Source organism: Carettochelys insculpta, chromosome 20, assembly GCF_033958435.1.
Source record: "Carettochelys insculpta isolate YL-2023 chromosome 20, ASM3395843v1, whole genome shotgun sequence".
Classification (NCBI taxonomy): Eukaryota; Metazoa; Chordata; order Testudines; family Carettochelyidae; genus Carettochelys; species Carettochelys insculpta.
In genome coordinates, this window is record NC_134156.1 from 468,255 (window position 1) to 485,319 (window position 17,065).

General features: G+C 41.5%; 1 protein-coding gene across 1 annotated transcript in view; it reads right to left on the reverse strand.

The window, feature by feature from the left end:
• LOC142023674 (myosin heavy chain, skeletal muscle, adult-like) overlaps positions 1 to 6,476 on the reverse strand; it is a 30,541-nt gene extending 24,065 nt beyond the window's left edge. The window contains exons 1-12 of the mRNA XM_075014874.1: positions 6,404 to 6,476; positions 6,143 to 6,190; positions 4,699 to 4,938; positions 4,464 to 4,607; positions 4,215 to 4,371; positions 2,008 to 2,035; positions 1,799 to 1,907; positions 1,603 to 1,695; positions 1,341 to 1,404; positions 1,146 to 1,244; positions 357 to 460; positions 139 to 277 (exon numbers count right to left, since the gene is read on the reverse strand). Of these exons, the coding sequence (XP_074870975.1) occupies positions 139 to 277; positions 357 to 460; positions 1,146 to 1,244; positions 1,341 to 1,404; positions 1,603 to 1,695; positions 1,799 to 1,907; positions 2,008 to 2,035; positions 4,215 to 4,371; positions 4,464 to 4,607; positions 4,699 to 4,902 (1,141 nt within the window). The 5' untranslated portion in view covers positions 4,903 to 4,938; positions 6,143 to 6,190; positions 6,404 to 6,476. The remainder of the gene's footprint in view (positions 1 to 138; positions 278 to 356; positions 461 to 1,145; positions 1,245 to 1,340; positions 1,405 to 1,602; positions 1,696 to 1,798; positions 1,908 to 2,007; positions 2,036 to 4,214; positions 4,372 to 4,463; positions 4,608 to 4,698; positions 4,939 to 6,142; positions 6,191 to 6,403) is intronic.
• Positions 6,477 to 17,065: the final 10,589 nt, after the last annotated feature.

The following is a 17,065-nucleotide window of genomic DNA, read 5'->3' on the forward strand; positions in this document are numbered from 1 at the left end:
AGCATCTAACAATAAAGGATGTTTTTAAAAGACTTCGCAAACAGAACAGAAAACCGAAGCTTAACATTCTGACATAATTCATCTTCTATGGATTGATTTATTGCTTGCGTTATTGAGAATGTAAATTCTGTTGATTACCTTCCGTGCCATCTGGTTCTGCCTGTTCTTCTCGCTGCTTCTGCTTGAACTTCATGTTCCCATAGTGCAGTACAGCCCCTGTCAGTTTGTAAATGGCTGTTTTTTCCTCAGAACTGAAGCCAAGGATGTCAATGGCACTCTACCAACAGAATCACTAAAGTAAAGATCTTGTCTAGTAAAGTTAATACTCCATAAAATAATTCTTATGAGTTACTCACATCTGTGGCCATCAGCTCTTCCTGGTCATCAATGCTGGGAACAGTGATCTCACCTTGACTTACAAAGGGGTAGTCATATGGGTTGGTGGTAATCAGAAGCATCTCTGAAAACAAGGATAGATATCGACTGTGTAATTTGGCCTTTGGTCATGTATTCATTCCCAACCTTGCTCAAGGTAACACAGGACTTTAAAGGTATATTTACACTGCATTGTAAACCTAACTCTCTGGCCCCACATCTATAGACTCCATGTTTCCAAGCTTGTGCGCATGCACTTTACAGATGATAAACTAGTTCTCAGAACTATGCTGATGCATCCATAATGCTCACAGATGCAAATGCACTTCAGTGAGGGACCCAGGCTTGGGCTGCATCCATACTGTGAAATGTCAAAGCTTGGCTCAGAGTCACAATGGGACTTAGGGTTGGATATGGGTCCTAGAACCTGGCCATGAGGACATATTGAATGAAGTCAGATAGATTTTGCTTGTGAATTCTATGGGAGGGGTTGAGCTAAAGCCTGACTCCGAGCCTGGGGTAGCAATGCAGCACAGACATGCACATAATTGCCCATGAAATGAAGCCCCTTAGTAGGTGTTACTCAGCACTCAGTTCCACCAAAGGAGTCAAAACACTTCACACAATACTAGGGCTGGAAGGGACCTCAGGAGGTCATCAAGTCCAGCCCTCTGCCCAAAGCAGGACAAATCCCAACTAAATCATCCCAGTCAGGACTTCGTCAAGCAGGGACTTAAAAATCTCTAGGGACAGAGGTATTGTTTTCTTACCAATAAGCTCTGGCTTTTTGTTGGACATGATCTGATAAAATATGTGGTAGCTTCTTTCCGCCTTGAGCTGGAAAGTGACTCTAGATTTCTCCAACAGATCTGGCAAGGCAGGTAAAGCACAGTTACAAACCAGAAAAAAATGATGAGAAAGAAAAAGGAATAGAGAATTGTGGCCTTTCAAAGCAGGCGCCTTACATGTTTCAATGTCAGCAGAAGCCAGTTTCCCTGTGGCACCAAAGTGGATTCTGATGAATTTACCCTTTAATAGAAAAAAGTCATCTATCTTAGAACCCTCTGAGGCAGACTCCAGGAGTGGGATTTGCAAAGCTGCCCTGGGTCCTTTCAACAGGTTTGAAAACTCATGCTAGATTTACATTATCACATTCTATGATAGGGGCGTAAATGGCCCATTGCATTGCACTTGTGATTAGGAGCAATTTTGTCAAAAAAGACTTACAAAGCGTGAGGAGTTGTCATTCCTCACAGTCTTGGCATTACCAAAGGCCTCCAGCAGGGGGTTGGCGCTGATGATTTGATCTTCAAGGGTCCCCTACAAAGCAAAAGTTATTGTTAAATTTGTGTTGTTGTGGACCAGTATGTACATGGCAGTTGCAGAACAGAGCATTTAATCCCATCTCTAGTTACCAACTCACGTGCATTTTGCCTGGCTCTTCTTTCTTTTTCTCCCCACTAGCTGCAATTGTTGCAAAGTACTGGATGACACGTTTTGTGTTCACAGTCTTTCCTGCACCGGATTCTCCACTGTCAAATCAAGCAGAGAAGGAGAGAAAGCATAACGAAAGAATTCTTCCTGCAACGCACAGCAAAGGCAGCATGAACCAGAGAAGTGAAATATACGTACGTGATCAAAATCGACTGATTCTCCCGATCTGCGAAAAACAAAACAAAAGGAGACTTTTAAAAGAGGTACTGAGGAACACTGACCTCACTAAAATGTGTTTCAAGAAAATACGAGATTGCCAAAAATTTTATCTGAAACTTTTTTCAATAAAAACTAGCCTTTTCTTGAAGCTAGACACTTTCTCTAGTTAGTATCTTACTATTTCCTGAGATTTTTGTTTTCTTGTCAGCACTGGAAATTTTTGAGTTTTGAGGACATCCTTTCTCTCCTACTTTTTCCCCTTTGTGTAACGGAAGGCAATGGACTGTCTGGTGACCAGAACGGATTGGAGGGGTTTTTCATCACTTTTTTCATCTTCTTTTCTCCTTTTGTTCACCTTAGGACTAGTCTTTCCCTTCCCTTCATTTTAACTTCTCTGTAACCTTCTAGAGTTGAGGAACATTCTAAAAGTTACAGCATCAAAATAGAAAAAAGAAACGAAAATGTGACTGTAAACCAAAGCTAAGGAGGCCACCCATACTCTTGCATTCCCTGGTAAAAGGACAAGAGAGAAAGGAAAAATTAAAATCAAAATTTGAAATTCATTTACTTTTAGAATAAAATAGTTCATGAAACAAATCTCATTTTGAAGCCATTTTATCTTTTTTTGTCTCAATCAGTGTATCAGTTCCATGATATTTAAGTTTTGAGTTAAGCTCATATGGACTGACAGAACCATGAGGTACTTGGACTTTAGACCAACTTATACACATTTTCTCTCACCAAATTCTATTATTCAGAAAGTCAGTCACATGCCTTAAATCTCTGTAGGGCAAATAATTATGTAAAAAACACATTAGTCCCTCGAGTTATGTGAGGGTTGTGTTCCCATGCACCCTCGTATGACTCAAATTTTGCATAAGCTGGGGGACAGTGTTTTCCCTGGCAGCATGCAGGTTCTGCAGGCAGGGAAGCAGCAGGAACCCCTGAAGTTCCTTTTGAAAGATAAGTCCTGGGGTTGGGGTGTACAGTTGGGGAGGGTTAAACCTAGTGGTAGGTTGGGGCGGTAGGAGGGGGGCAGGGGGTTAAACCTGGGGTGGGTTAGGGCTGCAGGGGGTTGTTGACCCATAGCTGGGCTGCAGGTAGTGGGGGTGAGACAGATCTGCATATGGGCAGTTGAGCTGGAGCCGGAGACGTGCGTGGGGACTGAGGCACAGCCAAGTGCGGGGGTGGTGAGCTGAGCTGCAGGGGGTTTGAACCAGAGCTGGGGGGAGGTGATGGGGGGGTGCAGATTTTGCACTGAAAACCCTTGCAAATGTTGAATTTTGCAAATGCCGCTCCTGCCTGGAGCCTGGCTGCTGGCGTTCCTGGCCGGGGCCCTGGGGGAAGTGTTGGCTGCTGGAGCTCCCCACCCCTGAGACCCCAGAAAAGCAGCGGCTGCTGGCGTTCTGTGCCCCAGAGCCCTGGGGAAGCAGCTGCTGAGGCTGCGCACAAATACTTCAATTCTGTTGAGACCCTACTGTACTGTCTTCACCCAACTATGTTGCAAAATACTATGAGACAAACATCTGATCAAAACCTTTAAACTTTTGCTCTAGGTCTGATTGAAACCAGGGAACCCATTTAACCGGACTTTTTTGTTTGGCTGATTGGTTGGTTTTTAAGAAAAAGTAATAAAACTTTCTAGAACATCAAAAAGTATAGTAACAGAAAGAAAGCTGTGCTAGTCTATATATGATCAAAACAAAAAAGCAGTCAAGTAGCACTTTAAAAACTAAAAATAATTTATTAGGCGGCGTGTGCCTTAAATATCAAGTCTGTTCTGGTATGGCTATGGTCTGAAGAAGTGGGTCTGTCCCACGAAAGCTCACCGTCTAATAAGTTATCAAAAAGTATGTATGTGAAATATTGGGTCAGGTGTAGGTTTAATCAGGCTTTAGTTTCAGTCCAGGTTTGGATGAGTTGTTTAATCTGAACCACATTGCTTATTACTATTAACCCCTTTCATCTCTTTTTCTAAAAATCAAACACATAACATATAGCCAGAGTAGGTGCAGAAATACGTCATTTGCATTTGTACTCATACTGATCACGGCTGTGAAGAAAATAAGGCTCACAGACATATGCTCACAGGTGTATGCACCTACTTTGATTGAAATTCAGTGACCGTGATTCCTCCCATAAAACTGTTAACCATACAATCATGTTTTAGGAGTTGAGCCACTCACCAGTTAACATGAACTGATAGGCATTGTCAGAGATGGAGAAGATGTGTGGAGGGGCCTCCTGACGCTTCTTGCCTCTGTAGGCCAGCACCACCTCAGGGTTGTATACAGGCAGCCACTTGTAGGGGTTGACGGTGACACAGAAGAGACCTGAGTAGGTCTGAAAGAAAGGGAGATAATGCAATTGAATTCCACGTGGGTTAGTGTAGCTGTTAGTTTGTGAGCTAAGGGAAGGCTTGAGCGTGTACTCACATAGATCATCCAGGCTGCATAACGCTCTTTGAGGTTATACAGGACACCAGGTTCATGGAGATGGGTCATCATTGCCATGTCCTCGATTTTATCAAACTTGGGGGGGTTCATGGGGTAGACTTGATCTTCCTTAACAGTCAAAGTCTGGAAGGAAACAAGGGATCGTTGATATCAGCTGAGATCACAGGAGGAATAAGATGCAAGATGCTGTTCTTTACTCCTTCGTTTTACTTACTTCTCCTTGTTCAGTCTTGACTGTGACCTTCCCTCCTTCCCTGCTCTGGATTGTGCTTTTCACAAAGGACTCCTTGGCATGCACCACAAAGACTGATGTCTTAGCATCGAAAGGCTTGTTCTGGGCCTCAATTCTCTCCTTCTCAGACTTTCTGAGGAAAGGAGCTGCCACCCCAAAAACGGCCATCTCAGAGTCTGAAGACATGGCTGCGGTTTATCTAGGGCAGCTCAGCAGTGAGCTCTGATGAGGAGAAAACATTATACCGATGCATCAGTTCAGACACCTCTGCCATTTTCTACACTTTGGATGGCTTAGTGGGGGTAAATTGTTCAAAAGCATTTGTTGAAAATCAGCAGGAGTAAAGCTCCTCTCTGGCATGAGAATGAGTAGGCAGCGGATGAACTATAGTCCTGAAGATTTGAGTCATCCCTGCTGTCTGACAAAGGCCACCTTGAGTTCACTTAGCTGCAGACTGGCTCCCCATTCCCTGGAGTAACCACACCTGAGGCTGCTTCCTTGTGTACTGCTAGCTATAAAACCAACCTGCTTTATCTATATCAGCCTGATGTTGATCCACTGACTTGCTGGAGTCTGACTTCTAACTCAGGTAGGCATTGCAGAGCAGAGCAATGGTATAATGATCTGGGCCCAAACAATGACAATCCTTGGTATGTTGCACTTATGACTGGCAACCCATTGTGAATTACTGAATTGCATGTATTCAGTGACTCAAACAATGAAAGTGAACAATAAAAAACATGAATAACACAACTTTATAATGAAATGTCATTGTTCAATTTTAATTTATTAGAACACTAGTATATGTACAGGAGTAAAATGTACCAAAACAATTAAGGCCAAGATTTTCAAAAATAGGACTTGGAATTCTTAACCACTCCTAGGCTTTTAGATAAACTATGGATTTCTAACAACAGGGAAGAGCCGAGTTCCCAGCAGTATTGAGAATGAAGCCTTTGTAGTCCATTACAAATTTACTTGTATGTTCAGATGGCAAATTTTTTCAGTAACATTTCACATACGAAATTCTTGACAAAATAATAATTGTAATAATACATGTAACAGTAGATGTAATAATACTCAGGAAAAGAGTAAGATTTTGCAACATTCTCTCAGCTGGTGGGCACTAGCCACTTCATATACAATCCCATTAAAGATTTAAAGTCTAGAACTGATCAAACAGATCGGTTAGAAGTGAGAATCAAGGATAGCACTGGCTGTCCCAGCCTTAGTCATCAGTGGCTTCAAGTTCCATCCCTTTGGAGACATGACCTGCCATAGGCAGCACAGCTCAAGCACAATACACAATATATCTGCACAACAGGCATAAATATTGGAGGATAAATCAACTGCCCATTCAGCTATACAGAAATCCCACCCGAATAGTCTCTCACTATCCCTTGAAATTAATAAATCAGGAATTTACCTCTTGTGACACCAGACGGATGGTATGCAGTCTAGAAACTGAACACTACTGTAAAACAGAAACAGAAATTCATTTCTTACTTCTGCATGGAACTCCAGTAACAAATTACACATTGAAAATATAGAGGCAATTTGAAAAGTAGATTTAAAAACACTGCTAACAGATCCAATCCCTGATGGAAATTACTACTAGCAGTGGATGAGTGGAAAGCAGGGGGAAAGCTTCCCTTGTCCATAAGCCCAGGTCCCTCCATACGCTTACCTTGAAGCTTTCTGTGCACAGCCAAGGCAAATTTTTTCCCAGGGGTCCTTTTATAAGGTCCGGTCTGCCTTTGCAACAGATCTTTAGTCAAAGCATTTTTGGCTAACCTTTCTCTGGCAAAGTATTGTTTGGCATACTTAACTAAAGGCATAATTGTCATTTGACATGACTAGATATAATTAGAAAATTTTGATGTCTTACCGGCTATATGAATTAATCTCCTATAAATAATTTGACAAGGGAATTTGCCCTAATGGGTCAGCTAGAGAACTGGATCCAGGGCTCCAAAGTTCTATTGCTGGCTTTCCACTAATTCTTGGAATGTCCTTGGGCAGATTACTCACTATTACTCTGCCTCAATTCTTCACAGCTATAAAATTGTCATAATGGTATTTTTCCACCTCAAGGCTGTTGTGAAGTTTATGAAGAAATGCTGTAAGACCTTTCTGACCTCAACCTCACAACCATATTCAATCAGGTGTTCCTGGACAACTGTGAAAGGGACCTCTTTCTTCCCCTTGTCCTTTTTCCTCAAACATTCCTGGTGACCTGGACAGCAAATAGAGCAAATGCTTGAGATACAGAGCTCAGACCATAGAAATGTATCACATCCTAACAGCTCATGTTATGTACTCCTAGGGGGTGTTACACAGGGCCCATATCAGTCAAAATTCTTTCAGCTGCCTCTCCTTTTATTCTCTCCTTGTATTGTCCTTCCAGAAGGAAACTGACTGAAGCATGAAGGTGACTCATGCATTCGTACAGTCCCCAAACACATGCTTAATCCACAAACAAATAACAATCACCTCCTAACACACACAAACACCTGTTCCCTAAACCTCTATCTCCTGTATCCATAGTCCCACTTTTAACCCACACAAACAACTCACTCAGGCAAATCAAAAACCCAACACTCTCACACCTCATCCATTCCTATGTGCATGCACACAAAGACCACATGAAAATACAGATCCCAGTATTACTCTGCCCTCCAGCCAACACTCCCACCAACCATCACATGGACCTGGCAGACTTACTCTCAACTGCATACACACCCAGAAAAAGATATGCACACAAAATGCTTGCCATATTGCATGCATTTGCTATCTAGAGAGCAGCATCAGTGAATGGAAGAGAGTTATAAAAGCTACTACCATAAGAAAGGTAGGACTTGAAGCCAGAACATGACCATACTGGTGTAGTTTTAAGAAAATGGCAGCCTTGTTTGTGGAGTTTTAACTCCTGTCTAACGACAAACAAGTTGTTACCTGGCTCATTAAACATTAGGTTATTAAACCAGTTTAGGGAAAAAAAATACACACGGAACAATTAGCTATAGAACACAGGTATAGTGTACTGATGCACACCTGGAGATGAATGTGGTGTATACAGCTAGCTCAGTGTGTTGTGAAAGACCTATAAACTGGGCTCAGCTAAGACAACAAAGGTGGCTTTGCAAAGGACGTACAAGATCCACCTACCCTCAAAAACCTCAGTCTGTGCACGGCTATGTGATCTTTGGGGTCTGATCCTGAAGTATGGCACTTGCTGGGTTACACCATGAGGGCTGAATGAAATAAGCAGCCGGATCTGGGCACAGACGGCATGAGATGCCCAGAGACTGAGCTCGGAGCTAAAAGACTTAGCCAGGATGCTACCATGGCATGTGGCACTCTGAACCTTCTTGCAGAAGTTGGTCAGTGACCAAAGGGAAATGCAGGGGAGAGTCAATATTACTACCCAGGGCACAATCTGGACTGGTGAACAGCTGTGTCCCCTACCTTCTGCAGCCTTTTACACTGCTTCATTGTGAAAGCAACCACACCTGGCCTGTTCACGCACAACCTTCAGCATATTAATCACCTGCCAGCTATACTGAATGCAAGCTGTAGCCAGCCCCTCCAGAGTTTCCCAGGAAATGTGCATCTTGTACTTCCCACCAAAATCTTGGCCAATATAGTCTCAACAAAAGTCCATTATTTCATTAATAGACTACAAGAACTTAAGAACTGAAACACCAGGACAGACTAAAGGTTCATCTAGTCCTATATCCTGTCTTCCTACAGTAGCCAATACCAGATGCTCTAGGAGGATTGAACAGAACAAGTAACCATCAAGTGATGCCTCCTGTTACCCATTCCCAGCTCCTGACAAACAAAAGCTAGCAACATAATTCCTGCCCATCCTGGGTAATAGGTGTTGATGGACCTATCAATGTATCTAATTCTTTTTTTAACCCTGTTATAGTTTTGGCCTTCACAACAACATCTGGCTAAGTTACACAGGTGGACTGTACATTATGTTAAGTAATTTTTCGTTTTCTTCATTTGAAACCTACTGTTATTTTCATTTGGTAACTCCTAGTTCCTGTGTTATTAGAAGGAATTAATACTTCCTTACTTGCTTGCTTTCTCCACACCATGATTTTCTCCATGATTTACAGACCGGAGTTGTATCCCCCCGGCACTTACTCATCTCTTTCCCAAGCTGAAAAGTCCCAATCTTAAATCACTCCTCATTTGGAAGCTGTTCCATAACCCGAATCATTTTTGTTGCCCTCTTGTGAACCTTTTTCAAAGTATCTTGTTTCGGATAGGTTGACCACCTCTGCACACAGTATTCAAGATATGAACATATAATGGGATTTATAGAGAAACAATATGATATTTTCTATCCTGAGAGGATGTTTTCAGAGAACTATCCACAGTAACTCCGAGATCTCTTTCTTCAGTGGCAACAACTAATTTAAATCCCATCATTTTCTATGCACAGCTGGATTTTATTTTCAAACATGCATTATTTTGCAATTTCATATTTGATTTCCTTCAGAACTCTTGGATGACTACTATGTGGTCCTGGTGAGTTCCTAGTGTTTAGTTTATCATTTTGTTCTAAAACCTCCACTAACGAAACCTCAGTCTGGGGCAGTTTCTCAAATTTATCACTTAAAAACAATACATCAGCTTTGGGAATTTAAATCACATCTGCAGCCATGAAGACCATTGCAAATAATAGTTTCTCTGTAATGGTATCATCATCCTGGAATGCTCCTTTAGCATCTTGATCCTCCAGTGGCCCCATGGTTATTTGGCAGGCTTCCTGCTTCTGATCAACTTAAAAGTTTTTTTGCTGTTACTCCGAGTCTTCGGATAACTGTTCTTCGAATTCTTTTTTTACAAGTCACTTGCCAGACTTTATTCCCCTTTCTATTTGCCTCACTGTTTGCCTCACTAGGGGAGGCCGTTCTTTGCTTTGTGGTTCTCACCGTTAACATCTGACAGCTCCCATGGGAGGATAAACAAAATCATCACTGACTCACCAAAATCAGCAATATAAGCTAATGATCTAATTTTCAGTGTCTTGCTGCCTTCGCACAGTAATTAACACACTTGCCTGCTCATAAGTAACAATGTATCCCTTCTGTTCTGCATGTTCTGGAATCTCTCCTTCATGGACTTTCTTCTAGAAAAATGGATTTGGATGAAATAAAACAGCAGTCATGTAGCACTTTAAAGACTAACAAAATAATTTATTAGGTGATGAGCTTTCATGGGGCAGACCCACTTCTTCAGATTGGGAGATAGGAACAATTGATTTCTAGTATAGCACTATCTCGCTGGTTAAACTCTCCTCCCAAAGAAGGCCCGGATATTCTTGTAAATCTGCATACCTCTTGGCTACATGTGTAGCATATAAGGTCCTGTCTATATGGGGGTTAGAGCACGGCAAGCCAGAGTGTGAATCTACAGTGCATGAGTCTACCCTGCAGTAACCACCATGCTTGTGAGAGCAGTGCATCCTAGGTGGATGTAACACTACTGAACAAAAATATTTGTAGGAAAGGACATTTGCTTTGTTGATGACACATGGGCCCAGCTGGCAGAAGCAACCAGCTTTACTAAAGGAATTGCAACAGCAGGGTCTTTTCAGATACTTTTTCACAAAAGTCAGAACCACTTATTACACCCTTCTGCCAATAGGATTTCCTCCTGTGCCCTGAACCCACATTCCAACCCTCTTCTCTTCCTTAGTCCCATCAGCATTTTCCCAGGTGTTAGCCTATTACTGTCCAGCAGTAACACACCTCAGGCAGTGTTCCAAATTTTCCATCCATTGGTGGAATAAATTTTGTTATGTGCACCAAGGCATATGCAGATGTACCACCACCAATAGAAACACATGCTGCTGGCAGTGAGCACTCTGCTAAAGCTGGGTAGTATATGAATGTCTCCTGGCCAGCTGCCCAAGTGCTCAGCTTATGGGGAACACTGAGCTCATGGGAACTTGTGCATTGTTGCTTAGACCAAGCGTCAGCAACCTTTCCAAGGTGGAATGCTGAAATTTGATCTTTTGACCTCTATGCACAGTCCGAGTGCAGAAGATACTTTTTGAAGTCACTAATAGTCATAATTACAACAGTTTCATTAATAAATAAATGAAGGTGTAGAGATTTACTGTTTAGGTGGTGGTTGGTAGCATTAGATGGTCTTTTGTTAATCCCCAGGCAGCACGGCTTTGAGCAAGCTCCTGACATCATGAGGGAGTAGGGGTGGGGCTGAACTCCTGTCTTGTGTACCAATAAAAATTGGTTGCTGACCACTGGCCTAGACCTTATAGACTAAAGTGAGTGTGAGGATTTGGGCTCTGGAACCTCTTAGCTCCACTTCCACTCTTTTAGAGTTGCCAGCGACTTCTCTTCTTGAGGATGGACTGAGTGAAGTTTCTACACCCTCCTCCCCCAGCATCTCTTAACAAAAAGACGACTTAGTGAAAAGAGACGAAATGGAGTAAGAAAAAATTAGTGCGCGCAACATAGCTAGGTTTACACTTAAACTGAACAATGCTGGGGGTTTCTTGACTTTTAGCTCCACCATGGAGAGGAGAGTCAGACGTGCCCACAGAGCCACTCCTGCATCTCACCTTCTCCACAAGTGTTCTACCCCAGGCTATCCCCAGGACAAATGTCTGCTAGCTGCGTTCAGAGGTCTCCCATCACCCCTCGAACACTCACTCTGCCTGGACAGCCACTAGGAGAACCATGAAATGCAGGGTTCATGGGACACTTGGCACACAACTCTGCTTTAAGACACTTCCTCCTATCGGTTAGTAACACAGAGAAAGCCGTGCTAGTCTATATACTAATCAAAACAAAAAAGCAGTAAAGTAGCACTTTAAAGACTAACAAAATAGTTTATTAGGTGAGCTTTCATAGGACAGACCCACTTCTTCAGAACATAGCCATACCAGAACAGACTTAATATTCAAGGCAGAGAGAACCAAAAATAATAATCAAGGTTGACAAATAAGAAAAAAAATTATGAAGAAGAGCAAATCAGAGAGCAGAGGAACAAGGGGGGAAGGAACGAATTAGATTAAGCCAAGTATGCAAAAGAGCCCCTACAGCGTCCCAGAAAATTTGCATCCTTGTTCAAACCACGTTAATGTGTCAAATTTGAATATGAAAGAGTTCAGCAGTCTCTCTTTCCAAAGCAGTGTGAAAATTCTTCAATAAGACGCAAACTCGAGTCATTAACAGAATGGCCCACTCCATTAAAATGTAGACTAACTGGTTTGTAGATCAGGAGTGTTTTGATGTCTATTCCTCCTGTTGAAACAACATATGCTTCTATATGCCCTTGTGTGCTGCCTGCACCAGGCTGGGTTCTTCTGTCCCCAGTCTCTTTTACTCTACCTCCTCCTCTTCTCCATTGAGACCCCACTACCAATCACATGCACTGCTGCAGTTGTACAGCACAACTCCAGTTTAAACTACCTTCTTAAACATGTGAAAAATACACAACTAGCAAGGTATTTAAATGCCAATGCTAAGAAATCAAGTGATTGCTACTGCTTTCTTTCCTGTCCCAGTTCTCATACTCCTGCAAAGATCACCTGAAAAATTAAAGCATTTAAAGATTAAAAATAGCTTGTGAGAGCAACAAGCAAAGAAGAGTCATGCCAGTCTGCCAGCAATGTATTAGACAGTTGCAAATCCAAAGGAAGGAGAGGAAGAATGTAATGAGATCAATGGGATTTAATTGTAATAGAATAAAGTATAGGAGGGGAAAATCAGGTTGGTGCAAAAGCACTGGAGTTACAACAGTAAAATTAATAAGCAACACCAGTACAAGAATAGTACTTTTTACAACAGTAAAAATTAATATGCAATTTCAGTTAGTACTTATTGTCACATTCATTATATTTCAGGGGACTTAACTAAAGTGCAGGCACAAAAATCCTGATAAGTCTATGTATTATTACTCAGAAAATCAAGTTAAACAAGAAATTTGAGAAGAGAAAATAAAGTTGGTTGTATTATGGTGTTTAAAAGCTGCATGACTGTTAAATTGTGTCAAGCACTAACTGCTCAATTCACAGCAACCCTAAGTTTTAGCACAGTGGTAAAGTCATGCCACTGTTTGACTCCGGAGAGGTCATTTTGTTACCAATATGAAGTTATGGAGTTTTAATACAGGCTGGCATGGATTTGCCAGTCATACTTTATCTTAATCAAAAGTAAAGAGACTGTCAGTTACAGATAAACCAAAGGAAATACTAAATTAGAATTTTAGAAATTAAATGACTTAATGACTGGCACGCAGACTAATCAGCATTGCCTCCCAAGAGGATCGCACAGAGCCCAGGTGCTCTCATTCCCTTGTCTGCACAATCATTGCACACGATCTCCAGCTGTTCACTTACAACCAGAGCGTGCAAAGTCTCATGCACATGCTGCATTTTATGCATGAGTACAGTACTGAAGTCAATGCATACAGGTAAGCACATGTAAATCTTTCAAGGACTGGGGGATACAAACCCACCTCCACGTTATCTTGCAATGCACCAGCAGGTGTGACTGTAGGTAATTTAGACTTCTACCCTCAGGTTACTATAAAATCATATACTTAAGTGACCAAATGATAAAACACGGCACTCCTCACCTTGTCACACACAGCACGTATTTTGAATAAGGGCTATTTCTAAATAGGTACTGTTAAGACAGGGAATAGCACTTATTTCAAAATAAGCTCTATCCCGTATCTTAACAGCACCTATTTTGAAATAAGTGATACTCCTCTTGTAATGAGATTTACCAATTTCAAAACAACACACCCACTATTTTGAATTTATTTCAAAATAGCACGTTCATAGTGTAGACGACAGTAAAGTTATTTTGAAGTAACAGCTGTTATCTCAAAATAAGTTGGCTGTGTGGCCGTAGCCTTACAGTGCTACTGATGCTGCTTCATTTGCAGATAGGTCATTTATAACCTGCCTATTGTTATCCCTTTCCTGAGCAGTGTCTTGAGATTGTGACATCTCAAAGCAGGGACTGTCCTTAAGTGTTTGAAGTACCGTGACCACAGTGATCACTACACACATGCATAGTAAATAAGGCTCATTTTACATTCTGTTTTACCTACTAGTTTCCGTGGCAGCTGTTCTCTGCCCACTGGAAACTTAAGTAGCTCCAAACAGAGAAACTTATGGTTTTGTCAGTAGCATCGAACTTCTCCTGGTTGTGTGCTCTCAACCTTTTAAAACTGAAAATTTATTTTAGCTCCTTGTCAGTGTCTCCCACCAAAGAGCTATAAGTTATGATGCACCTGATACGGTGTCAGTGGCTATGCTCAAGTTACCAAAAGCCAAGTTACATAGAAAGCCTATGGGCTTTGAATGTTTTCAGCCAATTTATAACCCTACAGAAAATCTTCTGATAGAATCTCTTCACTCTTTGAGCAAAACACGCAAGGCCACATCTGATGGGGTAACGTGTAGGGAAACTGGAGGCAAGGCAGCCTTCATTCTCTAAGAACAGCAACACAGTGCAGTAGCAGTTCAGTATCATCTTCGGGTAGCATAATTATTTGCATTGGCACACGCTGTGATAAAGTAACTGAGTAATAGCATTAGATCAGTTACTCATTTCCAAATACTACACCTACTAACTAGAAGCTGATGTTTTAGCAGCTGCACCATTGATCTAATACTAATGGAAATGCATTTAGAAGACACCATCTATACCTATCAATTCATTGTACAGTAATTTTTTTTCCATATCTGGCATTCTATCATCTGGAACTCTCCAATAACTGGCATTTTAACCATAAGTAAATTTTAATTACATTTTTCACAGGTACAGTATAGTGAAAGTAAATACTGTTGTTGTTGGTAAATAAAGTACTCTGCATACATTTGTTTGTTTCTTAATATCTAATATTGATTTTCTTAAGTGTTATGCTTTGCTAAGTATACCTCTCTATTACTCAGAATATTTGAACAGCCATCAACCTCCCAGTCCCCTGGATATGAAAGTGTTTACTGTACTTTGAAACAGACCAGAACAGAATAGCTGTTATTTCAAAATATCTTTAAAAGCTCCAGAAAACTACTTCCAAACCCATCAGAAAAATGAGTAACATGGTTAAAGGATTTCTTTAATGTTTTCACTGCAGAGAAGGAAAACAACTTCTTCTTTAAGGACTGGACAGTCTGACTCTTCCTGCAACCTAATTGTTTCCTACTCCAGTGACAAACCCATGATGTGGCTCCCACCCCATTTCTCTCCTGCCACTGATAAACCTACTCAAAGCTATGCTGCCCAGCAACCAGATGCAGAATCTGTCATGATCTCTCTCATCCTTTCCATACTACCTGATACCTGAATGAAGTCTCTTGCCTGTTTTACACTACACAGACTTCCTTGCTGGACACAAATACCTTGCTAGAACAGCACATGCTCAACTTGCTACTCACAACATGCAAGCTGTGCTGTCAGATGTTCAGAACTTTATTTCCAGGCTGATGCTTTGTACTCCTAGCAAAGACTGCACTCTTGAGTGAGATTTCAAGGCAAAGTCACTCTTTAACCATTGGAGAGAAAAAAGTACAGTGCATGAACAATTGGGTTCTGAGCAGGAAATTCCATTGCACCTTTCTTGAGTAATTCAGTTGGGATTGCAACCAAATAGCTCAACCTAAAAGAAACACCTGGAACAAAAGCATCAGGAGCTGCAATAGAAAGAATGGCACTTCTCCACCTCACCTGTAACACCACAGCCAACCAGGCTACCTAGAAGGCACCAGGGGACAAAAGGACTTTACCTTTTTTCATGAGGGGAAAGCAGCTGAATACACTGGACTCTCCAGAACAAAAAAAAGCGTCCAGTAGCACTTTAAAGACTAACACAATAATTTATTAGGGGGTGAGCTTTTGTAGGACAGACACCCTTCTTCAGATCATAGCCGTACCAGAACAGACTCAATATTTAACGCACAGAAAACCAAAAATAGTAATCAAGGTTGACATATCAAAAATATTATCAATGTGAGCAAATCAGAGAGCCTAGAAAATTCCTATCCTGGTTCAAACCACGTGTTAATGTGTTGAATTTGAATATAAGAGAGAGTTCAGCAGCCTCTCTTTCCAATCTGTTGTGAAAATTCCTCTTCAAGTAAGATGCAAACTTTCGGGTCATTAACAGAATGGCCCACTCCATTGAAGTGTCGGCTGACAGGTTTGTCAATCAGGAGTGTTTTTATGTCTGTTTTATGCCCATCAATTCTTTGTCTAAGACAGTTTGAAGTCTGTCCAATATACAAAGCATCTGGGCATTGTTGGCACATGATGGCATATATAATGTTAGTTGAGGAACATGAGAATGTGCCTGTGATTCTCTGAATAACCTGGTTAGGTCCAGTGATGGTATCTCCAGAACAGATATGTGGACAAAGCTGGCAGTGGGCCTTGTTGCAAGAAAAAGTTCCAGGACTGGTGTTGCTACGGTATAGACTGTGGTTGTTGGTGAGAATGTCTGTAGGAGAGAACAGGCCTGTTACTTAGGGCCTTCTGGAATGTGGCATCCTGATTAAGGGAAGGTTGTAGGTCTTTAATAATGCGTTGCAGTGGTTTGAGTTGGGGGCTGTAGGTAATGACCAGTGGTGTTCTGTTCTTGGCTTTTTTGGGCCTATCTTGGAGTAGCTGGTCTCTGGGTATTCATCTGGCCCTGTCGATTTGTTTCGTTTTTTCTCCTGGTGGGTAATTCAGGTTTATGAATATTTGGTAAAGATCTTGTAGAGATCGAAAACTGTAAGAACAAAGAAAAAGCTAAGAACAAAACACCACTGGTCATTACCTACAGCCCCAAACTCAAACCACTGCAATGTATTATTAAAGACCCAGAACCTACCCTTAATCAGGATGCCACACTTCAGCAGGCCCTGGGTAACAGGCCTGTTCTCTCCTACAGACATTCTCACCAACAACCACAGTCTACATCATAGGAACACCAGTCCTGGAACTTTTCCTTGCAACAAGGACCATTGCCAGTTTTGTCCACATATCTGTTCTGGAGATACCATCACTGGACCTAATCAGGTTATTCAGAGAATCACAGGCACATTCTCATGTTCCTCAACTAACATTATATATGCCATCATGTGCCAACAATGCCCAGATGCTCTGTATATTGAAGAGACTTCAAACTCTCTTAGACAAAGAATTAATGGGCATAAAAGAGACATAAAAACATTCCTGATTCACAAACCTGTCAGCCAATACTTTAATGGAGTGGGCCATTCTGTTAATGACCTGAAAGTTTGCATCTTACTTGAAGAGGAATTTTCGCAACAGTTTGGAAAGAGGCTGCTGAACTCTTTTAT